The 27,687-nt window shown below is 36.3% G+C and overlaps 1 protein-coding gene across 3 annotated transcripts in view; it reads left to right on the top strand.

The window, feature by feature from the left end:
• Positions 1-27,687, top strand: part of LOC145987679 (uncharacterized) — a 119,846-nt gene that overhangs the window by 39,125 nt on the left and 53,034 nt on the right. For all 3 annotated transcript variants that reach the window (XM_083122216.1, XM_083122218.1, XM_083122217.1), the window contains 11 exons: positions 781-833; positions 3,029-3,110; positions 4,035-4,078; positions 5,893-5,950; positions 7,090-7,181; positions 10,747-10,893; positions 16,983-17,070; positions 19,514-19,617; positions 21,493-21,562; positions 23,915-24,102; positions 26,876-26,963. In XM_083122216.1, the coding sequence (XP_082978342.1) occupies positions 781-833; positions 3,029-3,110; positions 4,035-4,078; positions 5,893-5,950; positions 7,090-7,181; positions 10,747-10,893; positions 16,983-17,070; positions 19,514-19,617; positions 21,493-21,562; positions 23,915-24,102; positions 26,876-26,963 (1,014 nt within the window). The remainder of the gene's footprint in view (positions 1-780; positions 834-3,028; positions 3,111-4,034; positions 4,079-5,892; positions 5,951-7,089; positions 7,182-10,746; positions 10,894-16,982; positions 17,071-19,513; positions 19,618-21,492; positions 21,563-23,914; positions 24,103-26,875; positions 26,964-27,687) is intronic.

Genomic DNA, 27,687 nt, shown 5'->3' with positions numbered 1-27,687 from the left:
TGTGTAAGTATTGCAAAATTATAAAACTTAATGTTTTTTTAAAACTATTTTCATCTTTCATTTCTTAATTTTGAGTAACACAAGATAAACCAGACTGGAAAGTATTGGGTCAGCAAATAACCTAGAATCTCAATTTCTTGTTTAAGAGTTTTATTGTGCTTTGTGCGGTTAATTAACCATCAGTTTGTGATAAACGTGGTAGAAAATACACTTCTGAATCCAGCATTACAATGTGTAATCTTGCATTTTTTTCTCTGTGGAAATATGCATCTTCCTAGCAGTAACATAGTCTGCAAGGATTGCAACACAATCAAGAACTGCGACCTTCAATAGATACCCTCAATTCTATGCCACCTTGCTGATAGTTAGTCATGCATCATCTGTTCTAATGATGGTACTAGAAGGGTAGTAAATTTTGCAATAAATATTGATAATTACATGTGGTTCTGCAAGATTTATAATACAATTGGCCACATTATTCGATATTATCAGTTACATAATTAGTTGAAATAGAAATATCGATATTTGGACTGAACACGTTGAGTATCTGACTTGCCAAAGGTTTCAGGCTTGAGTTCTGCGTGGGCATTAGTGTTCCTTTGTGAGTTTCTATTCATCAATTTCATCAAATCACGATTCATGATAGCCAAAAGTGATTGAACAGCAATACAAAACAAAATGTATAACTGCAATTACAACTTAGTCAGAAATATTAACTTTCTTTGTTTCTTCGGTAATGAAAATATAGATAAAAGAATGAATATTTCTGTATTTTTAAAGGGTTTATATGAAGAAAAACCAGAAAAGGAAAAACCAGGTTCAGAACCTGAGAGGTAAGAATAGAGTTGTAAAATATGCAGTTTTTGTAACAGTAGATTAGAGAATATGAGAAAGTACTGTAGATAGGAGGAAAGTGTAATTTCATCAAAATAAATGACAATGGAATTTTTATTCCCTGTTGAGAATTTTGTGTATTCATTTGATATTCAAGTAGAACAAAGTTACCTCTATTGAGAATTTGGTGTTTTAACCTGATTATCAGAGAACTTGAAATGTGAGAAGATGCCCTATGCAGGAAAGCACATACGCATACTTTGATTTTCACATTTTTAAGGGTACTGAGTTGAAAAACTTAAAATCTGGGAAAATTTTATAGCATTTTTTTCTGTTGGGGCAATAATGTTACGGTCTAAGGTTTCCATCAGAGGCTGGTTCCATGGAGGCTCAAATGGGGGCATTTGCCTTAGCCATTCCGAATTCACCCTCTATCCTGGAGGGTACGCCCCTTTGACCAGTGGGATGTAGCCCCATCAGCTCCCCTTGCATACATCATATACGTATGTGGTTCCAGATTCCAGAACATGCAAGGGGCGTTCCATATTGATTTACATTTTTTTTTCACTTACACACAATAGTTACACCTCGGTAGATATGTCCATCTTCTCAATGTAGTCTCCCTTCAGCTCTATATACTTGCTCCAGCAGCGTGACTACTTCTCTAGGCCCACCTAGAACCACTTTGTTGGAGTGTGTCGGACCCACATCCGGACAGCTGTTTGAAAGTTGTATATTGACACGTCCTTTCCCATTCCACTAATATTTATTGTTATTAATTATCTTTTCTCTTGTACAAATGTTTATTGTTCTTTAATCTTAATTTCTGTAATTTATCTATCACTGATAATGTCAGGATAGTGACTAACCTGTATATACTTATCTTGTAAGGGCTGTTACGATGGCAATTACGAGTGTGTTTTGTCTTGACTTTGAAGTTCGGGCTCGGTTTTTGAATAGAGTGATCAAGTTGAATTATAAGAAGTTTAATTTCTTGGAGTGAAATGTTAGGCATATAAGTATTTAGTTTGCAAAGAAGTAAAATTGACTTCCTTTTTCTTAGTGCAAACTTAACTTTGATGTTTATTTGACGAACTAACAGAGAGATATTACCCCATACCCTGAGAGGCATCACGCGAATGCTTTTGAGTCTTTCATGTGAACTTATTATTTGCTCTTTTAGTTAAATCATGTTCTTTTGACTAAAGAATGTGTCATGATATCTGCGAAATGATGTCCATACAGAGGTTTCTTAGTAATGGAGCCAAGTCTCATCGCCAGTCACAAGTTTGGACATCAAGTCTTCTGGGTCCTGGTTGTTGCATTGCAGATCTCGACTCACATCTCACGCAATTGTCTCTGTGCTGCATTCCAAGCTTTGGGAACCCACCTGGCAGACACCTTCCCCAGTTCAAGGTGTTTGTGCATGATGTAATGCAGGGTTACTCGGGAGAGTCCCATGGCCGCCCCCATCTCCGAGAACATTATGCACCTGTTCTGAATAATTCACTCCACTTGCGAGATAGTGACTGGCATCATTACTATCACTTTACTTCTGGAACTGATTCCCTTCTCCGTTGTTATGCGGCCCTGTTTCCAGCCATCCACCCAGTTGTACATGGTTTTTATTGACGGTGCATGCTCTCCACACACTGCTACCAATCGCCTCTGAATATTTGCTGTGGTTAGACCCTCCTTCCACAGAAACTACGTCACCTGGCACCGTTCCTGTTGATCGCTCTCCATGCTGCCTGCGCACGTACTGACAGCTGTTGGCGAAATGCGTTGTGGTTCACCAGTATTACACCCCTCTGTCCTGTGCTGATACCTGGCAGCAGACCTATCAGCGACCATTATGACAAGACAAATGGCGGACCCTGAATAGTGGGAATTTCAAAAGTGTAAATCAATATGGAACATCCCTTGTAGCTAGCCTACAACAATGCACTACATGGAAAAGAGAAGCGAGTAATTATATCAGAATATAAGTCTAGCAATATTGTATTGGTAGCTGTATAAAATTCATTGTAGTTTATTCACAGTGTATACATATTAATGTATCCTAGGCAAGATCAACTGTGAGCAAATTGTATATTAACTGAAGTCATATATCTTGTAGACATTATTGTGAATTGAAATTGCTGTCCTATATGCTATTGAGTATGACATTTTATTTTTAAATTCTACTTTTCAGTCCAAAGGATGAAGAGCAGAGGACAGACCAAGCTCAAAGAAAAGAGCCTTTAGAAGTAGACTCCAAGTATCAGCCTAATGAGGTGAGTAGTGAATGAACAAATTGCAACATGAATAAGATAAAGGTTATGTTTATCAATATATGTTCACGCTGTAGAATGATGGTTGACTCAACAAAGAATTAATACTGCCCTCTGTATAATAGCCATTCATCACTTTGCTATCTAGTGACATGTACACATACTGTCATGTTTTCCGGGACATACGATCATATTGTGGTATCACTGTTTAACTTTGAGAAAAAATATAGTTGCTGTGACTGATGCCCCTGCCCTCGTATATCTAGATTTTTCTCTTATATTAGGAGAGGTTTTCAAATGCATTCTTTTTAAAAGTACAGTGGCAAACAAAACATTCATAGAAGAAGAACTATCTACCATAGATAGTTGCAAGCACATTGTGGTATCCCATTCCCAAAAAATAGAATTAGATGAAGAATAAAATTTAAATTTTATGAAGAAAATCTTGTTTGAAAAGTCCCTGTTGATCCTGTATTAAATCCATGTGAATAAAAAAATATATAAAATGTAGTACTATTAGAGTCCTACAATAATGGAAAGTTTTGTTGATACAGTGAAACCTCTATTTTACGTTCCCAGATTTTACATTTTCCTGCATGGTTGATGGTCCCAACATAGCAAATGTAAAATTTTCCTTAATTTACATTTACCCACAGTTTAAGATTCTTCAATGTGGTCCCCTGAAAACCATAAAATCGAGGTTTCACTGTAATAGTGTTCTTATAATATAAAAAAGCATGATAGGCTCTGATAAGTAACTTAATCTAGCAGTGTGCTAGATAAATATTGCTTTATTGTAGTTATTAAGTTCTTTAGCCACATGTTAGAAAGTGTAAAGTTAGGTTCCAGTGATAAGACCATTCTTATACTATGTTGTAAGAACTGTAATTTTTCAATTTATTTACAAGTATCAATGATCATTTACAGAGACAACAGTTAATGACTGATACAAGGTTTCCGCTTTCCAGTGGGTAAGTGTCTTTTAAATAAAATTTATTTAAAATGTTTTCTCCATTACAAATTGAGGATTTTACATCTACATTTTTATACTACTATTCAATGTACGCATGTATATATTTCTAATAAATATATTAATATATATTAGGCTCTGGATGGGTTTAACAGTATTATTAGTATTGGCCAATATTGCAATGTGTCATTGTCTAAAATTTTACCGGTTCATATATTTTTATATGTAATTTAGTGCAAAATTTTACTATTTTGTTTTTCTAATGAATGTAATGGTATAATTCATGTTCCATAGTTTTGTAAATATGCAGTTTCCGTTTGTACTTTTTATAGTGCAAAACTCATTGCAATTGCCTGGTTACATACTTGAATTCAGGAGGTGAATGAACCAATTAGGTTCTTCATGGAACATTTGCAGTTCTATATTGAATCAGGAGAATATTCAGTAATTTATCAGTCTCAATGTGTGTATCCAATAATAATAACCCGTGGCGCAACAGCCCATTGAAGGCCCGAGACTACCTTCCGACTGTCGTAATCACTCCCACCTGATCCTACTCACTCACTCACCCGAAGTGGGAGATCATTCAACTAGTTATGGGGTGATGTGTGGTCTGGACAACAAACCCCCATTCGTTGTCGTAGGTTTACATGACCAGGTTATGCTACTCATTTGTAGCTCCCCAATTTTCTCACGATGCTGGGTGGCCACCAGTCCCATACATGGGCCGAATAGTGAGGAGAAAAGTTTTACGGGAAACTCAAACCTGCGCACGTCCTGTAGTTGGAGCCCAGAGCCCAAAGCATAATGCCTTAGACCACATGGCCACAGTGCGGGACATGCATATATCGAATCCACAAATGAAAAAACTCAACAGCACTTACCTGATTCCCAAAAAACACAACCCACCACTGGCCTAGCAAAAGACATCAAATATAGCAACCACCAAATCAAGAAAATTTCCATCAAACACATAGCGCACATCCTGATTGGCACAAAAATCAAGGAAACACATGCCATTATGCATTTCGCCCATGAACTAAATATTGATAATAGACAATCCCACTACATTTGACTCCCACCACTTGAGCAAGTAAATCGAAGCAGTAGCAGAGACAGAGCAGACAATCCAGCAACAGCAGCACACCTAGTGGCCATTGGCATAACAGTGCAGACTGAAAGCATGTCAAGTGGGTAACTGCAAGTTCCGATGTAGATGGTGACAGTGGTCACTGAAATAACAGGTAATGTTTTGTGTGTAAATTAATAAAGTATACCTCTTAACAATAATTAAACTATCAACTATGAAAACTCTCAACGACTGGACACTTTAAGATTGTCAAGGTGTCCCATCATCCCAGTTGTACCTCTCCGATGCCATAGTGGTAACATTGTTGCCTTTTAATCATGACCCAGGTTCAGTACCCAGTAAAGGTGCTTAGTGGTTCGGATCCCACTTTTAAATGTATGCCCAGTCCTGAATAACCCTTCTATGCTTAAAGTACACTTTAAAACAACTCAGCAACATCATGTCAGTTGAATTTAACAAGTATATTCTCCCTTCTTCTGTAATATTTAGCATCTATCTAATGATCTGAGAACCTCCCTGAGGGCATAGTGGTAACGTTGTCACCTTGCAATCAATGCATCCCAGGTTCGATACCCGTTCGAGGCATAAGTGGTTCATAGCCCAGTCCCGATTAGCCTTCCTCTGCATAAAGTGAACTTAAAAACTCAAACTCTAATGATCTGATTTACAATGCTAGGCATGGTACAAGGTATTTATATCTAGAAATGTGTGTTGTTTCTTTGTAGTGTCAGTGAACAAGGAGCACCACCCATTCCTCCAGCACCCCCTGCAAGAAAAACAGATGTAAGTAGAAGTTTAAATTGGGAAACATTATCATAGAATCATTTGGTCAATGAACTGAACAAGAGCCTATCTACTGCTTGCATATTACTTTTTACGTATTCAGCTTTGAAAATATTTCAATATATCAGAGGCTGCCTTCAGATAATTATAATAAAAATATGAAGAAAGATATGTGTTAATATGAAAATATTATTAACTCTAAAGTTTTTGTGAATTGTTGTTGAATACAAAGTAGTCACATGGAAAAGTAGAAAATGTAGAATAAAAGATACAATAATGCAAATGTATCATCTAATAAGAAATTTGCATGTAAATACATGTTAGCAATTGAAACTGTTATTTGTAAATCATTGGCATTGCATGGAGGAAGAAATTGATGTTCACACATCTTGAGAAAATTGGAGAACTGAATGTGTTACCGTTGCCCTAATTCATCCCCCTCCCCTATATGTGTAGGTGTGTCTGTGTATGTACACACACACACACACACACACTCATTTGCAATTTCATTCTAAATGTTTCTTGAATTTTAAGTTTTGTGATTAATTTATGAATAAAAATGCTACAAATGACACGTTTAATTGTGGAAACAAAAGATAAATAATCTAGTATCTGTGTTTTCAATTTGAAGTTCACAAACAAAGGCGTAGTCACTACAATCCTCTGTAGGGATGTGTGTCAATGTGTTCTTTGCCTTCTGTATTCTGAATGCCGTATTGCAACCTCACTTTTATCAATGGTAAATTGATTTTAGATCTTGCATCTTTTTATTTAATTAATAATAAGGATGTCAGCTTTATGAATTATTGATTTTAGTTCTTCGATGTATTTTCATTTCATTTACCTTTGATATGGGGATTTGTCTGCAAAATATTTGTTCTTTTAATTTGCTGACTTACATTGTGCTTGTTATGGAACTTATGTTCCCATATTAAAAGAAGGGTACAAGTAGCCTCATTATAATATTTAAAAAATAAACAAAACAATTTAAATTTCACAGCACCAGTGACTCAGGCAGGCGATTGCTCTGTTGTAAATATCTCTGCTGTTAGATTTAACTTTAAGCTGATTGCAATAATTATGTAATGTAAAAGCTCAATATTTAAAATATTTTATTTAAAATCTTTTAATTTTCCAAGGTGCCAACAAGACCGGAAACTATTAGTTCAAAAGATGATGTTCCTGTTAAGAGCAAACCTACTGCTTCAAATGAAGAAGCTGATGGGAAAGAGTGAGTATAATCTTCTATACTACCAACAAGGAAGTTGGTTCATGGAAAATAGCTTTTAATTAAAATCTTTACTACTTGTGTAGCTATAACTTCTACACGAAAATGATGCAGTAGAATCACATTTCACTGCAGTTCACTTCGCTTTTGTAATTTTGCTAATTTCCAAAGCAAATTACAATTGCAATATTATTTCCCCATGAAATTCCAGTTACAAGGCCAAGAGGGTTGTATTCAGCAGTGCTTAATAAGTCCAGGCACTGCCTCTTCATCATAGGGTTTCCACTCAACTCAGTTTGTAGAAAAATAACGTAATATAACTGAAATAGATAGAAAACTGACTTCCTGCTTAGCTGGAAAACCAGGAAAGTCAGATAAACCGATCTATGAGTGAAAAATCAGGGAATATTGAAAATACATCCCAAAACCTTGAAGTATCTTTTATACTTGCCAGGATTTGATGAGAAAATAAATTTCATCTTTTCGTTGAACCAGCTTTTTTATAGGATTTAATCTATTGAACAGTGGCGTAGCGTGATTCTATGAAAGGTGTAAGGCTTCCTTAGATAAACCTGACCTGAATATTGGATAAAGAAAACCCAAAAACATTTTAACTAAATAGAATCTATTTGAATCTAATTCATGTATGGGCATACTCAATTTCAAACACAAATTGCACACACTCTATGTTAACAATAATAGCATATGTATTACTTATTGGAAATTCTCATTTATACTGTAACTCGATCCGACGATCCTTTAGCCTGAACACCTCAATCACGTCGTCGTAGAATCGGGAGTTTCTGGTCAATGTCTTTAGCAGCTCCTTTTCAATGGATATCAGTCCCAAGTCAAATTTCCTTGCCTGAGTCTGTGTGCTGCGTTGAAAGGTATGAATCCTCTTCAGTGCAGAAAACGACCTTTTCACCGACGAGCTTGAGGCAGGAACAGGGAGGAAGAATTCTGTTAGTTTGTACACTTGTTCAACAGCTTCGTTCAAATGGGTAGTACACAAGTACTCATGAAGTTCAAACACACTCTTTACTCGATATTTGGCTTCAGAATAAATTACCTGTAGCTCAACTTTCAAATGGTAGCAATTTAAAAATTTTGCATACAGCTTAGTTAAGGACACAAACTCTTCTTCTGGAAAGGTCATGTCATATTTTTATTCTTATTATTATTTTTCTTTCACTAAAAAAGGCATTTGTGGGAAATGCGTAGAATACAATTTGCAAATGCAAATGCGTTCGAGAATATTACTCATTATCATGGTTACGATATTTGCGCACATTTCGAAAAGCATATCAAGCAACTTAGTGAAAGGAAAAGGTAAAAAAAAAATTCTGTAAATCATAACGCTAAGTATTACGCGCATGCTTTAACATTACGGCGGGCAACTGGGATGCACGCGCCAAACTTTGCGGGCGCTGCCGGATCTAGGATTGCCAGACATTCCTCTTTTATCGTTAACTTCGCTGCTTCTAATGGAGGTAATATCCAACATTAAACCATCTCGTTTGTGAATTTAATAGTTAGTTTACACATTAAAAATGACACCCGCTTTGTTACACCTCAAGCATTGTTGAAACAACACGGGAGTCGAATTTCTTTGTTCTCTTCCGACCGTGGCAAGCATATGAGTCATACGCAGTGACAACCATGCCAGCGTAAGCTTCGCCTACCTGGGGACAGAAATTCTCGCCAGTTAGCACCCACTGGTAATGCGCCTTACATCTGGCTCAGAATCAGGGGACCCTGTCATTTGTTGAGATGATACTACGTAAGCAAACACACCTGCCATGGGCGATTCCAAATCATTTCTTCCATTCACCTACATGTAAGTCCTCTGAAGAAGCCTTACAGAGAAACAACTCGAATCAAAACAAGTCCTCAATTCTTTCGTTAAACGTTCTACTTGCAGTCTGATATTTCTGTGTGCAAGCGATAAATACGGGAATGAAATACGTTATCTTCAATAATTTCAACTTGTAAGGTGGACTTACAAGCCTTACGTGGGCACTACGCTGCTGCTATTGAAGTGTTATTAACTCGGGGATCATTAGAGTCACAAGGGATGTAGCTAATTATGCAATGCGAGAGGTTTCCATATTATAACGATTTGGCCTATTCTGTCAAGAAGAGGAATGCCAGAGCGAAGTTCTCTCCACACTTACCTAGACCCGACCACGATGAAGATCCATGCCAAGTCCTGGGCTCAAGGTGCAACTTACTGGGGCGCCTCACGCTTTAAGATATTTGCCGCCTCAAACTTCCGCACCCACTATACTTGACGAATTCTTACTGACAACTCAGCGTGAGTTTTACCATGCAGCACATTTTACACTGTTTTCCATATCCTTTGTTTCTGACCCCTCAATGAGAGGTTAATGCCTCTATCTTCCACGGAAAGTCCCCAGAGGAAGTGAGGCCAGGATTACATACGCAGCAGTATGCAGCTAAAAGAATGATCCTTCCCATCCAACATATCACACTGTGATGAGAGAAGCATGACTGACTGTGTACTGCCTACTTCATCATACCACAAGACCATTCATTGTCCGTGCAAAGAAGATCATTTCAAAACTCAATGTTGATAGCAATCTGCCTGTGTCATCTCCACTCATTCCATCTCTCCCTACTTGGGAATTCCCTGCACCCTTCATTGACCTCAATTTTATTGTCTTTTATACACATGGGTCCGAATCAGTTGGCTCTGTCTTTGTCATTGACTCTCTGAGTTACAGTTACGATTTAGGTCCTAGCTGGTCTATCTACGTGGCAGAACTCTATACAGCCCTCAGGTCATTAGATAATAATAATATTTTTTTTGGCATTGGGAGCTGGGAGGATCCAAAAAAAATAGCTCTAATGTGGGAGATCCCAGGAAATACAGGAGAGTTGGTTACCCTACAGTTGGGACGCCGTACTAACCAGTGTGCAATCACAGTGCGGAAGGGTAATTTTGACAAAATCCTGTTTCTCTACTGGCTTCTTTGTGGAGGGAGAATTTTAACTTTGTCGGCTCTTGCAAAAGCGGTGGGCCTAATTGGCTGTTTGACCACGAGTTCCTTCGCAGGTAAACACGGCATCACAGGGTCACTGCCATAAAGGCAGTCTCCATGCCGGTTCCTGGCCCGGCGGAACTGTAAGTGCTACTGAACTCTAGATATCTGATAGATTATTTTTGCCTGGTAAGCAGAAAAGCAGTGATACCTAATGAGAAGTTCCAAATTTAATATGTTCAAGAAACTCTTATATCAGTACTTTCATCGCAGTTGCTGCACTGTTACAACTTGTATTCATGCGTGTGATCTTATTACCACCAGACAACACAAACAATATATTCCAGTGCTTCCCACTGTAATTTAACTGTATCATTTCATAGATACCCCCTCTCCCTTCCTTTCCTACCTGTGATTGGCATCCTGACTCCCAAGAAAATTGCATGCTACTCAGGAGTCATTGTGTGCTACATTTGGAAGCAATTTTTCTTCCAACACATATGGCAAATAAAATGTCTATTTATGTTCTTTGTAGCATGAATGCTCTTTTGTTTTCCTTCCAGTGCACCAGGGTGGTTCTCATTCAACTTCTTCAACAGAAAATCTGAAGGTATTCATGGGACATCTCAGACTCCTTTGAAACCTGCTGATGCAAGGGAAAAACCTCAGGTTCCTTCAAGATCTCCTGACCATCAGGAAATTTCTACAAGGTAAATAAGGAACTAGTGTTGTAAATTAAAAGTGAGATCCATTTATCAATGCCTTCATGGCACGGTCCTATGTGAACGGTGAATTTTACCTAATATTATACTGAAAGTTGTGATCAACTTTTTATTTCAGACGTAAATGTTCACGTAGAGAGATGCGCTGTATAAGACAGTTAGAACCATCTATTGTGACAACATACACTTGAAAGTGGGGTGATCGGTGCAGTACATATGTGCATTAGCGAGTAGCGAGTAATGGCTCCGTTTGACACGTCGTTTCGCCAGCGTGCAGTGATTGAATTCCTGTTTAAGGAAGGTGCATCGGCATCAGATATCCACCGCCGATTACAGGAAGTGTATGGTGATCAGTGTATGGCTGCCAGTAGCATCAGGCGATGGATAAAACATTTTAGAGGTGGAAACACAGACATAAGTAATCTCCCTCGCACAGGCTGCCCGAGAACTGCCTCGAACAACAGGAACGTGGCTCGCGTCCAGGAAATCATCCAGGGGAACAGGCGTGTTTCGGTTAGGGAACTTTCACACATTGTTGGAGTAGGGCACAGTGCTATCCAGGAGATGATTGGTGTACTGGGTTACCGGAAAGTGTGTTGCAGATGGGTGCCAAGGGATTTGAATGCGGCACAAAAACGAAACAGAAAAGATGTTTGCACGGAACTTTTGGCACGGTACCGAGCAGAGGATGGAGGCGAGGGTTTCTTGAAGTGTTTGGTTACTGGAGACAAAACCATTTTCCACCTCTACGAGCCTGAGAGTAAACGTCAAAGCCTGGATTGGCGACATCAAACATCACCAAGAAAGAAGAAACCGAGAACAATGTCATCAGCTGGCAAAGTAATGGGAACTGTCTTCTGGGATTCGGAGGGTGTTCTTCTCGTGGACTTTCTCACTCCAGGGGAAACAATCAATGCTGCTCACTATGTGCGCACTTTGAAAATTTTCGTCGTGCTATTCGTGAAAAACGTCCTGGCAGGGATAGTGTTATCCTCCAACACGACAATGCCAAGCCGCACACAGCACAGCTAAGGAGGGATGAAGTTGCCAGATTTGGGTGGGAACTACTTCGACACCCTCCCTACAGTCCAGATCTGGCTCCTTCTGACTTTCACTTGTTTTCTTTTCTGAAAGAACACATGCGGGAAAACAGATATGACACCAACAAGGAAGTGGAACTTGCCGTTAGGAGAATACTCAGACGTGCCCGAACGGAGTTCTACAACAGAGGAATTTTCAAACTTCCAGAACGTTGGCAAAAATGTGTCGATTTAGATGATGATTATGTTGAAGACTAATAAAGGTATGTACTTTAACAGGCATATATTAGATTCTTTTTTGTACAGTTTACTTCCTTCTTGTAACATGTTGATCACGACTTTCAGTACGCACGATAGGTTCTGTCATTAGAAATCAGCACATTTGAAACAAACTCGAATATCTATTAGAAATAACTTAATGTCACATAGAAGATATATAATAATGTATTGAAATGTTTATTAAAATTGTGAAAGTAAGGTCTGAACTTAGGTTTTTGGAGTTCCGTACCAATTGTCAATCTCAAGACTTCCAATAACTAGAATTATGTGCTTCTCATCCATCACTAAAATATAAAACCCATAATGTGACTTCTGGACCACCCTGTGCTCAAAAAACTGATTGAATGGTTCCACTTGGTATTGGATGATAATGACGTATACGTTTGTCAGCAAAATTACTCATAATTTTGCTAATTTAATATTTGTGTAAATATTTTAATTTAATGCGTGTTTATATTGTGTTATAGTTGTGATGTGTTTGTGTGTGTCTTGTGTAGTAGTTGTGCTGTCTAATGTGTTTGTGTGTGTCTTGTGTAGTAGTTGTGCTGTCTAATGTGTTTGTGTTCGTTTTGTGTAGTAATTGTGCTGTCTAATGTGTTTGTGTTTGTCTTGTGTAGTAGTTCCTCCATTCATATTGGGGGTTAGGCGTAGAGCTGACAACTCTGCACTGTAAAAAGCCATGTCAAGAATCAGCAATATAAGGCCATGGATGTTCCCAAGGTAAAATATTCCGGAGGTAAAATAGTCCCCCGTTCGGATCTCCGGGTGGGGACTACTTTGGGAGGTCCCTGGACTAAGGATAAGATCTACATTAGGAATAAGGATATTAAATTAGGCACCTGGAATGTTCTGAGCCTTTACCGGCCTGGAGCATTTCAGTGTACAGTTAATGAGATAGTTAAGTATAAATTAGATGTAGTAGCTGTCCAGGAAGTTAGGTGGCCAGGAGAAGGGAATTGTAAAACTAAAAATTATACTTTTTTCTATGGTGGTACTGAAAATCATAATTTTGGAACAGGCTTTTTCATAAATAATAGAATTATCTCAGCTCTTAAAACAGTAGAATTTATTAATGATAGGATATCATATGCAGTTTTACAGGGTAGGTGGTGTAAAATTATTTTAATAAACATACATGAACCAACGGAAGATAAAGATGATAATACTAAAGATGATTTTTATACAGAGTTAGAACAGGTCTTTGATAAATTTTCTCAGTATGATATGAAAATTCTGTTAGGTGACTGTAATGCACAGATTGGCAAAGAAGAGACATTTAAACCCACGATTGGTAAAGAAAGTCTTCATGAATTAAGTAATGATAATGGTATAAGATTGATTACTTTTGCAACCTCAAAGAATTTAATTGTGAAAAGTACCACTTTTAAACATAAAGATATCCATAAATATACCTGGTCTTCTCCAGATGGTAAAACTCATAATCAGATAGATCATATTCTCATTGATAAGAGAAGACATACTAGTATAATTGACGTTCGTACACATAGAGGTGCGGACTGTGCCAGTGACCATTATTTAGTAATTGCTAAATTAAGAGAAAGGCTCTCAGTGTTAAATCATAAGCAACAAAATCTAAAAGTTATAAAATTTGATACAGGAAAGTTTACTGATGAAAGAATTAAGAAAGATTACCAAATTAAACTGTCAAATAGATTTGATATTTTGAAGGATTTAAATGATGATGAAAATATAAATGAAATAGACGTAAATAAGAATTGGGAGCACATACGTAATGCAATAGAATCAGCAGCTAAATAAAGTATAGGATACCATAAACTGAGAAAAAGTAAGCCATGGTTTGATAATGAATGTCATAATCTAATAGAAATAAGAAATCAGGCTAGACTTAGGTGGTTAAATAACTCGGATGATACAAATCTAAACAATTATAATAGAATAAAGTGAGAAGTTAACCGCACGTTTAGAAGTAAAAAAAGAGATTACTTGAAAAGCAAAATTAACGAAATTGAAACAAACAGCAAAAATAAAAATATCAGAGATTTATATAAAGGTGTAAATGAGTTTAAAAAGGGGTGGCAACCTAAAGTAAACTTGATAAAAGATAAAGACGGTGATTTTCTAGCTGACCCAAGCGATATTCTAAATAGATGGAAGAACTACTTTAATGACCTTTTAAATGTCCATGTAGGAGATAAATCAGAAGTAAATGAAGTACACACAGCAGAACCTTTAGTTCCAGAACCTAACTTGACTGAAGTTAAAGATGCTATTAAAAGGCTAAAGAATAACAAAGCACCTGACATTGATTTAATACCAGCTGAGTTAATTAAATATGGTGGAAATTCATTAATATGTCAAATACATAAATTAATTTGTTTAATATGGAATAAAGAAGAAATCCCTCAACAGTGGAAAGAATCCATAATTGTTCCTGTGTTTAAAAAAGGTGATAAAATGAACTGCAATAATTACCGTGGAATTTCTCTACTCTCAAAAACATACAAAATATTATCTAACGTTCTTTTAACATATGCTAATGAAATTATAGGTGATTATCAATGTGGATTTAAACGTAACAGATCAACTACAGATCAAATTTTTCACATCAGACAGACACTTGAAAAAAAGTGGGAATATAATCAAAATGTCCATCAGTTATTCATTGATTTCAAAAAAGCATATGATTCCTTCAAAAGAGAGAAATTATATAATATATTACTAGAGTTTGGAATACCTAAGAAGCTTGTTAGTATGATAAAAATATGCACCAGTGAAACAGAAAGTAAAATTCGTGTGGGTAGTAATATGTCTGACAAATTTAAAATTCATGATGGTTTAAAACAAGGAGATGCATTATCTCCATTGCTCTTTAATTTTGCCTTAGAATATGCTGTTAGGAAGGTAAAAGAAACTAAACAAGGACTAAAATTAAATGGTGTGACTCAGTTGTTAGCATATGCAGATGATGTAGATTTACTGGGGGATGATGTGAATACAATTAAGAATAATGCTAAAATATTTTTCAAAACTGCTAAAGAGATAGGTTTGGAAGTTAACAAAGAGAAAACTAAATATAAGCTTACAGGCCTAAACCAAGTGTTAGGTAATAATCAAAATCTAATTATTGATAACAACTCGTTTGAACCAGTTTCCAAATTCAAATACTTAGGAGTAATATTAACAAATGAAAATTATATTAAGGAGAAAATAAAAAGTAGGCTTAATTCAGGAAATGCATGTTACTTCTCTCTTCATAAACTTTTGTCTTCTCGTTTAATATCTAAGAAACTAAAAGTTAAAATATACAAAACAGTAATTTTGCCTGTAGTATTATATGGATGTGAAACTTGGTCCCTTACATTGAAAGAGGAACATAAATTGAGAGTATTTGAAAATAAGATCCTTAGGAAAATCTTTGGACCTAAAAGGGATGAGGAGACAGGTGAGTGGAGAAGGTTACATAATTTAGAACTACATAATTTGTATTCATGTCCAGATATTATTAGAATAATTAAATCAAGAAGACTTATGTGGGCAGGCCATGTGGCACGAATGGGAGAGGAAAGAGGAGTTTACAGGATTCTTGTTGGGAAACCTGATGGTAAGAGACCTGTAGGAAGGCCAAGATGAAGATGGAGGGACAACGTTGAGATGGACTTAAGGGAAATCGGTAGGGATGGAAAAGAGTATATAGATCTTGCTCAAGATAAGGAAAGATGGAAGGCCTGTGTTGCTGCAGCCATGAACCTTCGGGTTTAAGAAGGCTAGAGAGAGAGTTAGTTAGTTATTTATCAGTTGATATTGATTATTAGAGATGGAACTGATTAATCAATGCTCTATCGATTTCAGCTGATATATCTTGAGTTAAGAGACATGCATATTTGTTTTTTTCCCTGCAAGCACGAAATGTAAAATAAGACACTGTAATTTTAATTTTTCATGTATGTGAAAGGTATGAGGTTCATTTTCCTACCATGTTTTTTTTTATATATATATATATGAAATGATGTGAAATGTACTGTAAAATGCGAGATAAACTCTTAAACACGAAATTTAGAGTCTATTTACCAACATGACACTCACTTTCTGAAGTCTGAATTATCCTTTGAGTTATGGAAATCGTGGAAAATGGTTTAATTCTGCTGTAAATATTTGAGAAACAAAAGTGGACTCCTTTACACTAGAACTAAACTTAATACTCTGAAAACTACATGAATATACTTTTAGAAGGCAAAAGTTAATTTTGTGTAGTAAGTATAATTTTCAAATCAAATCTAGTTATATTCACCATTTTAACACTAAAATTATATATACTGCTTTTGAACCTGAAATGTGCCAAGTTGTTGTACTGATATCTTGATCTTTTATTCACCATAAATATGTGGCTCTAAACCAACTTTAATACAATACTTATTCAAGTGTATGTATTTGTGCATATCTAGAACCTTCAAAGCTTTCGTGATGCACTTGGATCTTTACTTTTGGTTTCTTTATTCAATCTTCTTGTTTTAATTTATTTTCATATGTATATTATTTTGTTAATTTTATTTAATTCATATTAATTCTTATATGATAATGAAAGCTTCATCTGTAAGTGAAAATGAAAATCTTGTTCATTTAATTTGTATTTTGACAGGATATAATTTCTAATGGATGTTACCATGGTCCTTTCTTTCAAATTACTTTCATTATTATTTTCTTCTTCAGTAATTAGTAACTTATTAAATACATAAATAAATTCATTTTCTCAGTATTGTTTGCTTTTATTCTTTTTAGTGCAACTGCAAATGATTCAAATTGGCTACCATCTGTCATTGCTAATGCCTTTGTATCTACACCAGCCAAACTGCCTCAAGAGACAAAGGTAAGTTGAGTGCATCTTAGATCTTCAAATTTTCAAATTGAATATGGAGACCCTTTATGTGCATGCATGCACAAAAAATCCAGATTTTGTTTGTTTGATCTTTTAATTCCACTTTATGCACAGTAAGTCTAATCGGGACTGGACGTACAGTTTAATGTGGGATCCGAACCACTATGTGCCTTCACCGGGTATTGAACCCGGGACCCCTCCAGATGTTGTATTCCTGCATTTTACTTTTTCCTTCTTAATACATTCAACTATAAAGGTCCTGGAAAACAAAAGGTTAAATAATAGAACATTTGATTTGATATTACGTTTGCCAAAAACCCTGTTTTCTGCTTCATTTTTACAATTGTGCTGATATTAAAACATTTGCCAGAAGGCTGTTCTGTTGGCTGCATACACACACACACACACCCTTTCTTCATTCTTGCATTTGCAACAGTTTCATTCAGCAAGTGACCTTGAACTTCCAGCAGTTAGACAGGGTGACTACAATGTGAATTCCTTGAATTCCTGGAATTATGCATGAATTATTGGCTCCATGAATTGTCCATGAATTCTGCATGGATTTTTCTCCATAGACATGAAAAATTGCAACTTTTATTAATTCACATCTCATTGCATTTATACATATTTATAAATGCCATGAGGCAAGAATTTCACAGTTTAGCTTTCAATTTTACAAAGGCTTGCTTGAAAATACGACAGGATTCTCTAAATTTGTTTACTTTGTTTGTGTCCTTTGCAGAACAATCTATCTGACAGACAGAAGATTATCGCAAGATAAGATATCTTGAAGTTAATTAGGTTCATTTGAGTATGAAATTCTTGTACAATTAACAATATGTCATAGATTAATATATCTTGTAACATTTGTGACTTGTGTATATAATTTTTTCGAGTCTTGAGTATATGAAATGGCAAATGTAAGTTCTGCACCTTAAACTTAATACCGTATTTACTCATGTATAATGCACACTTTTTTCTAAAAGTTTTGCTCCCGAAAACTGTGGTGTGTATTATGCACGGAATATTTCAGACTGCCAACATGAAACCACACAGGGTCATTCCACTTGCATTGATTTTTCATGTTTATGGAACCCTATCATGTTATATATCATTGTAAAGCTTAAATCCTGCAGATTCTGAATATGGCAACAGTATTCCATTCAAGATAACAACACTAATATGAAATGCGGTTGAAATACGTTCATCACCAAATGAAGGAACATTCTGATTTCTATGGTGCTTTGGATGAAAGAAAAGATAAGGAAAAAGAAAATAATAATTAAAATGTATTACTGGCCAAATAATAATATATATATATGGAGTGTGTAAATTCCTTAAAGGAAGAAGTCTTGTGCTGCTAACTGCAAGTTTGAAGGTCCTGAATGTGCGTCGTATAAATGTTACATTAGTCACGGAAAAAGTATATATATTTTGAAGTTCTTTTAGACAAAGTAAAGAAGGAATGAGTAAAACCACATATAAAAGTTTGAAGGCCATTTCACATTATTTTTCACTTTGTAATGTAATGTTCTGCGACACCAAGAAAAGCCAGGCAACTCTGGCGGAATTCGAGCATGCACCTTCCATCACATGGGATGCATATCAGCAGTATTTGTTGGGTGGGAAATAATAGGAAATAAATTCCTGAGCACTGCAAATCCAAAACATAATTTTGATCTCACTTTCTACTATTACAGAATAAATAAGCTGATTAAAGAGTGAAAGCTTTGGGATACTAAACACAGTGGGTGGAGAGGGGGGAGGTGGCATGGGTTGGAGACTTATTGTTTACACAAGAGGATATTCTTCTCTTGGTTTACATAGCAACAGCTGACTCATTGAATAGGTATGATGTTATTCACTCTTGATCAGCATAGCAACAGCTTTATGACCTACAACTAATAAAACCATTTCTTGAAACTGGATTGTACTGCGCATTATATACGAGATTTAATTTTTTATAACTTTTACCCATCAAAAACCAAGGTGCGCATTATACATGCACGCGCACTATACACACGTAAATACGGTATTTTAAATATATATATATATATATATATATATGCTGTTTAATTTAATTGAATTAGAATTTTTGGGTACATTGGAACCACACAGACCCTTTATATTGTTAATGTATTTGTGTGTGTGTATGTGTGAGGGTAATGAGAGGCGGGAATACGTAAGACTGAAATGGAGAAACTTCTACTTGCACCCTTGACTTTTTGGAAATTTCACCTTGAAAACTGGGAATTATTCTTGAATTTTATCATGGTCCTAGAATAGTCACCCTGGTAGACTTTTCATGTGAGCGAAGGAAGAGGCAAGGCTGATTCGGGGGTGGGGTGGGAGGGGGGTGTCCACAAGTTGCATTCCTCACACCTCCCTTGACCTATGGATTACATGTTTCTTTTAATGCTCTAAATTTCAATAGGTTCTTCCAAAAGCTGATGCATCCGAACAGAAGTCAAGACCTCCCGATAAAGACATCAAAGTTTCTAAGTTGAAGGCAAGCTCAGAAAAGCAATCTGCTGAAAGGTAAGAGCCATTTAGATTATAATGTGTCACAGTTAGAAATTGATTTAACGCCAGTGGCCCAATTAAATTTTCCAAATACAGGGTGTCTCCTTATATTAAACTGATTATAACTTTTTTTTTTATTTGTCATTATACATTCCATTCATTGAGGTTTTGTTTGACATGAAAAGATTGTCAACATCAAGGACAGCCAACAATGTTGCCATCCTTAATGATATGTTAACAAGGAATCCACAAATAGCTGTGTGTTGAGGGTCTCATGAATGTAGCCTCTCACATTATGCAGCTGCACATAATGGAATTTGCAGAAAATTTCCTTTCATAGCATGTTGAATGGCCCAAACTGTTTGACAACATTTTGTGGTTGAATGAGGCAGAATTTCATGCTCAAGATTTTGTTAATAGGTACAACTATCAATATTTGGAGGGTGACAATCTTCACATTTGTGTTGAGAAAGCAGAGGGACGTCTGAAGATAACAGTATGGTACAGTACCAATCTTTCACACTTGTTGCACCTGTTCGATTATTAAAATGTGTCTAGATAGTTGGAGTTTATGCAGTGTTTTGAATTATGCCAAACAAAACCTCAGGGAGGGGATTGTATAAGAACACTAGTTGGAACAGAATTGGTTAGCAAATAAAGAAGTTAAAATCATTTAAAAATAGGGAGTGACTTATCAAACACCCTGTATATTATTACCATAATGTGGAATAAGAGAAAAATTTATCATCTCATTCTAGGAAATGCTTTAATTGTTCTCATGTAGATGCTACAACCTGCAATGAAGGTAATAGACCTTGGAAATTATAACTACAAAGGCTGTCGCAGAGAAGGTGAGACAGATTTTTTCCTGGCTTGGCAACACTGGCTATGGTTTTGGCACTAGTCGCGTCGTGTAGGATGACGCATTCGTTTTCCGTAGCAAGTTTTCACATGTTGCGAAACCACGTTAGTGAGCAACTGTGTTGATTTACGTGGAACGTGTTTCGTTTACCCCTTCAGGTTTTTGTGTATAACATTGCTTTTCGCGATGAGTATTCAAGATGAACAGTGACATGTTATAAAATTTTGTTGGCGTTTAGGGAAAAGTGCTGCGGAAACATATGCAATGTTCCAACAGGCATATGCCGATCAAGACAGACTGAGTAGAGCCACAGTATTACCAAGGAGTTATTGATTCTCTGCGCCAGCACGTAGCAAAAAATAGGCCACATTTGAAGAACTCCTTCATATTGCACCACGATAACGCAAGCCCGCATAACGTGCGGGCTTTTCAGGATTACGCGACGAAGAGAAAAATATAAATATTCCAGCATACAGCCCGGACCTAGCATGTTGCGACTTTTGGATATTTCAACTTTTAAAGGCCGCTCTACGTGGTTGTCATTTCATGACGAACAAAGAAGTGATCACCGCAGCGCAAGTTTTCTTCAGTTCACTACCTGACGACGAATTTTCAAAGACATTCACAAAGTGGCAGGAGCATATGGACACTTGCTTAGCTGTCAATGGAGCCTATTTTGAAAAAGATGTACGTCTACTCGATATGGCTGATTCTGAATAAAAATTTTGTGGTTTGTAATTTTTTTTTGTTTCATTTTAATGATTCTTGGAGGGGCCCATGTACATGCTTGGCTTTTAACTGCTACGCAGTCACGACTTTTTGACCTTTGCGCTCATTTTGGTCTCAATCGGCAGCTAATGAACCAAATTTTCACCCTAGTACATTTGCTAGCCAATGGAGGTCGTTGTTTTCCTATACAGGAATTAGTCTCACCTTCTCTGTGACAGCCTTTGTATTATATTGGGTACCATGAGAAAAAAGAACCTTTATGTTAGCCATTCATAACTTGTGTTATTTACTTTTAACAGCCCTTCCGATTTGGGGTGGCTGCCATCAGCTGTTACAAGTCTATTTCAACCAACAGAGAATATAACAGAGGTACGTGAAATCTATTAGTGAACTCTACGTGATAATTTTTTAGTGCTTTTATTATTGCTAAAATGCCTGCCTCCGTGGTGAAGGGGTCAGCACATCATGCTACGATGCCAGGATCCCGGGTTCAAATTCCAGCCTGGGCATGGGTGTTCTTTGTGAATGTCTCTTCATCAATTTCATCATCACTCATCGTCATGATTAGCCAATAGTGGCAGAAATGCGAAGTAAAATAAACAAAATCAATCGAACTATTAGGCCTAAAACAGAATAATCGGTTTTCTAGGACTGATTTGATATCAATGCAGATGTATCAGAGCCACCCAATATCTGTGGTGTTTGTATTTGAAAGTATTGATTCGATAGATGTATTTGATTCACAGATGCCAGCCGATATTTTTTTCCCCCGAGTTTGCTATTCTACAGAGTTCACAAAAATACTGTATGACACTTCCATGGATTCTAAATATTGTAGAAATTATGCAGAATTCAAAAGTTTCATTTATTTCGCATTCGTATTGTGTGGGAAAGAAAAACGATTTTGTGATTAAATGACAACTATATCTAAAATGTTGATGTAATCCGTGAATATTTTATTGCAGAACTTTGGCAAATTGATATATTATCGTAGTGGAATACTTTGATATTAATATTAATGAATATTTGGAACAATTGGACACTTATAATTTTCATCCATCGAATGGTAAAGAGTATCGGTTCAAAGTGATACTTGCTCACCTCTATAGTATTCTATTATACATTCGATTCGCTTCTACATTTTTGATTTAAATTGTTCACTCACCTATGACAGTCCTGCCTTCCAGCACCAGTTGTGTTTGATATGAAGGTCATCACTCTGGGCTATTGCCAAACATCGCTGTTTCCATTGGAGAAGTATTCTTTGCAGTTGTTCTATTGGTATCTTATCCCACCCCTGTTGGCAAGCTTCCCATAGGCCAGTTACTGTAGTGTTTCAGAAGTCCAAATGCATTGTCCGTTAGATGGACATCTGGACTCTCGTCTGGATGTTGTAGAAGGAAATTGCAGTGATGTTTTTTTGGCTGTGTGACTGAACACATAGTATTGATGCAGTTCCATCCAAATAGTGTCCTGTCCATACAGTGTGGGGATTTCCTTCTTGTAAATTGATATTTCCAACATGCTGATAACATTTATTGGGGGGTGGGAAATATTAAACAGTACTCGTTTGGTATTCAGCCAATACAGGCATGTCCATTCTTCAATGCGTTAGTCTGCAATTTAATGCAAATTTCTGCCATTTTGTTACTATTTTTAGGAATACAAAGATGTAATTCATATCACCAGGATCTACAAATTTCTAAATATGCAATTCTTTTTCACTACAACACCTGGTTATGTGTACTGATTAAGTAGATTAGTGAACTTAATGTGTTTCATGGAACATTTGTATTTCTTCACAAGATCAGTTGTTTGTTATCAGTATTGATAAATTGTATATTGTTACTTTATTGGTGTCACCCATATTTTCATGTTTGTCCATCCTATATGTTTAAAATTTCAGCATGTTTGAGTATGCATACGTTTTAGTGATGTGCTGCAATTTTTGCAATTAAAGTATTATCATCATTCTGTATTTTTTAGGGATGGGACCGATTAATTGGTACTCTATCGGTATCGGCCAATATAGGCATATTGGTGTATCGGTTTATCGGTAAAATTACCGATTATTTTACCGATCCGATATATCGATAAATATCTTATAATTTAGTGCAAAATTCTGCCATTTTGTTGTATTTTTTATGGATAATCTCCATGCCCTACTTTCTAAAAAAGTAATTGTCTTAATATTCAACTTCATTTGCACTGCAGTCACCTCGAAAAACACATATTTATTAAGGAGATCAATGAATATTTCAAGTTCTTCATTGACCATTTCTAATTTTATATCGGATCGGTTATCGGTATCGGTAAATTTTATATCGGTACTTTATCGGTATTGGCCAAAATTTCATATTGGCCCATCCCTAGTATTTTTGCTATGTTATGTTGCTTTAACCACTTTGGTTAATTGCTGGATGATGATTAGATGAAACTGATGCTGAGACTTGTACCTGGGAAATTGAGATGAGTTTGAAAATTGACCACTTAGCGTATTTGGCCTTCGAGCCAGTTCATCAGCATTCTGATGCTACAGTTCATTCATAGCTAAATATTGTATTTCAAAATTATATTAGTGTCAGTCAGTCTGTTGCACTAAACTGCAGAGATGAAGTGCATTATTTGGATTAATTTTAATCTTATTTTTTAAGCTCGCTAGTAGTGTTTATTTTGATGAAATTTATTTCCATCCTAAATCTATGGTAACATTTCATTCAGAGTCCTGCCAAATTTGGTGAGCCTAAGCTGGAAAGAGAAAATCCAGATGAAGATTGTGAATGTAAGCCAAAGACACAGGATCCTCATGGGAAAGGTGGACACACTACCCAGCGAAGAGTTCCGAAACTGACGTTTGAAAATCTACCACCCAGCGAGAAAAGTGAGCCTGAATCGTCCCGACCAAGGAGGTAAGAATAAGCTCTAATGCCAGTTGCAAATAGCTTCTGGAGACAACTGATTGGAAATAACTAATTGGAATGTTGGTAGAAATTTATATGTCCACAAATAATAGAATAACTGCCCCACCCCACTACTTTGCCCACATTATTTGATTCTCCTGTCAATTTTTACACAGTTCATGTGTTCGTAAATTCTTGAAGTAATTTTATTTTTCATGAGTAATGCACCTTCCTGCATGAAGAATGCTGCTTCAGTATTAAAGCACTGATGGTATAGTTGGTAGATGGTCTCTCCATGCGGGAGACCCATGGCTCAATTCCCCTTGTGGGTGATCTAATGTCAGAATTTTTCAAGCCTTGTCTCCTCATAAAGTGGCTCTGCGACATCCTCAAATCAATTTGTACCTGGGGGCAACCCTGGTACTGATTAGTGATCACATCACCTCCAAAATGGCCGAGATTGAGAATCCATACCGCCTTACCCTAAATGTGCCTTCATGGCATGGTGCTATCTGCACAGGAAACTTCACTACTTTTACCTTACCTCCTAAACATGTTTTATATCACATGTATCACTGAACCACCAGAAAAGTTAATGTTGCACCCAGATGTGGATTGGTTCATCTCTTTCAGGAAGTTACACTTGAGTGTAGTCTACCTCCGTGACCAGTTTGGTAACCTGAATATCAGCTGGTAAGTGGCTCTGGTACCCACCCAGAGTCATATAAAGTGGGTACCTGGAGGAAACGGTGGGGGGGGGGGAGGGGTGTAAAGATGGCCAGTAGCATGGTGCTGATCACATCACCCCCACCTTTGGAAATGATAAAGAAAATGTGAGGCCTTAACTCCACACCCCTATACGCCTTCATGGCATGGTGCGAAGTGCAGGGGAGCACTTTACTTTACTTTTACTTTTACATATTATGCTAACATTCATTGCGGTGATTGAACGAACCTCTACCAGGAAATGTGGCTTCAATTCATGAAGTGAAAAAATCTTTCCTTTCTTCAGAATTGAAGAATATCCTTTCATTTATACTGGCTCGTTATGGTGTGTTGCTAGAGACAATTACAAAGCTGGAAAAAAGCAGGTTAACTGTTGCTGAAAAGTGTAAACATATAGCAAGTGCTAATGTGGAGTGGGAAAAATTGAAAACAATTTGTTATATTCTTAAATGTGAAAATTCTATTGATATAAGTCCAGCTACACCAGCCTTTGTATGCTCCAATTACTTCTGTCAAAGTTGAGATATTATTGTATGTTATGAAAAGTATTCTCTCTAACAGATTGGTTGAGTTGAGAACTGAAACACCTTTGGGGTTATGTGCAATCAAGATGAAAAATGATAAAGAAAAGTAAAATGTTATTTCTAATGCAGATTTTGTAATGTTTTGAGTCAAATTATACAGGCTGTCCAAAACAAACTCTGAGGTTTCAAACACGAGTACAGTATATTATTTTTGTTGCAACGTACAATGATTTTTTTTAGCATAATCGAGAAGTGAAAACAAGCAAGTTTTTCTTCACATATTCCTCACAAGACAGTAGCAACAGGCTGTACAGGCTAAGCTGTTCATAGAAGCTGTGCAACCATTTCTCAGGAAAATGGATAACCAGAGCAGGTTCCATTCCTTGGCCACCGCAAAGTCCCAATTTCTTTTGGAAATACGTGAAATCCCGGTCGGGCTTGGTTGTTTGTGAATGTCCTTTCATCAATTTCATCATTTCATCACTCATCCCCATCTTCGCAAATTAGCCAAGAGGCACAAAACGTGAAGTAAAATAAACTAAATCAAATCAAATCAAAATCAAAAAGAAAAAATCTAATCACTTGACTTGCAACAAAGAATAACCACAACCATAGATATTCTTATAGATATTCTTACCTGGTATGGACTGAAGCGGAGTATCGGATTGGTGTCTGCAGGGCTGTAAATCATGCACACATTGAATTACACTAAAGGTAATGAAACTTTTAACATTGTACCTCCTTATAATACGTTACATACACACATGACTTAGAATTGTAATAAAATAATATGAGTTCAAAACCCTGTAGTTATTTTTCGGACACATTGTAGATACAAGTGATTTGCAGTTTGCCATTTTTTTTAAAAATTTTTTTTTGCTCACCCCCCTTCCTCCCTGACTGCCTGCAATTGGCAGACTCTATAGTCTGAAATAATTATTTGACTTTAAAAGTAATTTATTACCAAAATCAACAAGTCAAATACAGTGGAATCCTGATTTTAGGTTCCCTAGCTTTACATTTTTCCCTTATTATACATTCTTCATGCTCCAAATGAAGCAAAATGCTATAAAATTTCCTCGATTTTTACATTTTCCTGCATTTTAAGTTCTTTATCCACTGTCCCCTGTAAAACGTGGAATTGAGGTTTCACTTTATACTTTATTACAATACTTTCCTTAGTATGTGCATACCCAGAATCTTCATAACAGCTTTGATGATATACTTGGATGTTTATTTTTGGTTGATTCTTTCAGTGTTGTTTTCCATTTGTTTCATGTGTGCATTATTTTGTGATTTTTCCCCAGATCGTATTAATTTCTATATAATAATGAAACCGTCATCTGCAAGAGGAAACAAAAATCTTGTTTGGATGTTACATTGCTTCTCTAAAAAGGCGTAATTATTTTAACGGTAATGGTTTTGTTCATATTTTTTTCAAATTACTCTTGTTAATTCAGTCTTCTTCGGTAATTTGTAATTTTCCCTTAATAAATCCATTAATTTTTTTAATCTGTTTTTTCCTTTTCCAGTCCAGCTCCATATGATTCAAATTGGATACCTTCTGTCATTGCTCATGCCTTTGTATCTGCACCAGTCAAACCAGCTCAAGAGACAGAGGTAAGTCGAGTATATGTTAAAGAGCAACAAATTTTCATATTGAATAGAAAATTACATGCATGTAGTATGTACATGGTGATCATGTATATGCTCGAGTTCATACATCCTTTTTCAATTCCATTTCATCCATAGGAGATTGGTGTTTTGGTTTATCATCAGTATTAAGATCATCAAAATTATCAGTATTTCTACTGATGTGATTTTTTTATAAACAGACTGTAATTTAGTGCAAAATTTTGTTATTTTGTTGTTATTTGTATAAATTTAAATATATGTATAATTCATGTGCTCTTGTTTTGTGAAATAGACAAGTATGTATGAATTTTTTTCAAAGGTAAGACATGTTGCGGTCGCCTGGATGCATGCATTATTTTTCTTCAATGAACATTTTCAACTTCATATCAGATTGGTCGAATGTCAGCAAATTATACGTCTGTATTAGATCTATTCCTACTTTCTTACAGTGATACCACTGTTATTGAATGAATGAAGTAGGTTACTTTGCGTTGCTTTTTTCCACTTAAGGCAAATTGCAACAATAGGGATGAATGGTGATTTGTTGAAATGAATGAAGAGGACAACATATGGACGACAGAGTCCTACAGAGGATTATCCTTGCTGCTCAGGCGCCAGAGCCTTGTTAGTCTGCAAAATGCAGTCCATGGTGTACTACATGGAAGAGAGGTTGACATTTGGGTGCCTGCAGAGTGTCACCCCTTACCCA

The sequence above is a fragment of the Lepisma saccharinum genome, chromosome 5 (genome assembly GCF_977018435.1).
Source record: "Lepisma saccharinum chromosome 5, izLepSacc3.1, whole genome shotgun sequence".
Classification (NCBI taxonomy): Eukaryota; Metazoa; Arthropoda; class Insecta; order Zygentoma; family Lepismatidae; genus Lepisma; species Lepisma saccharinum.
Note: the sequence above shows the minus strand (reverse complement) of the source record. Positions and strands in the feature narration are given on the sequence as shown.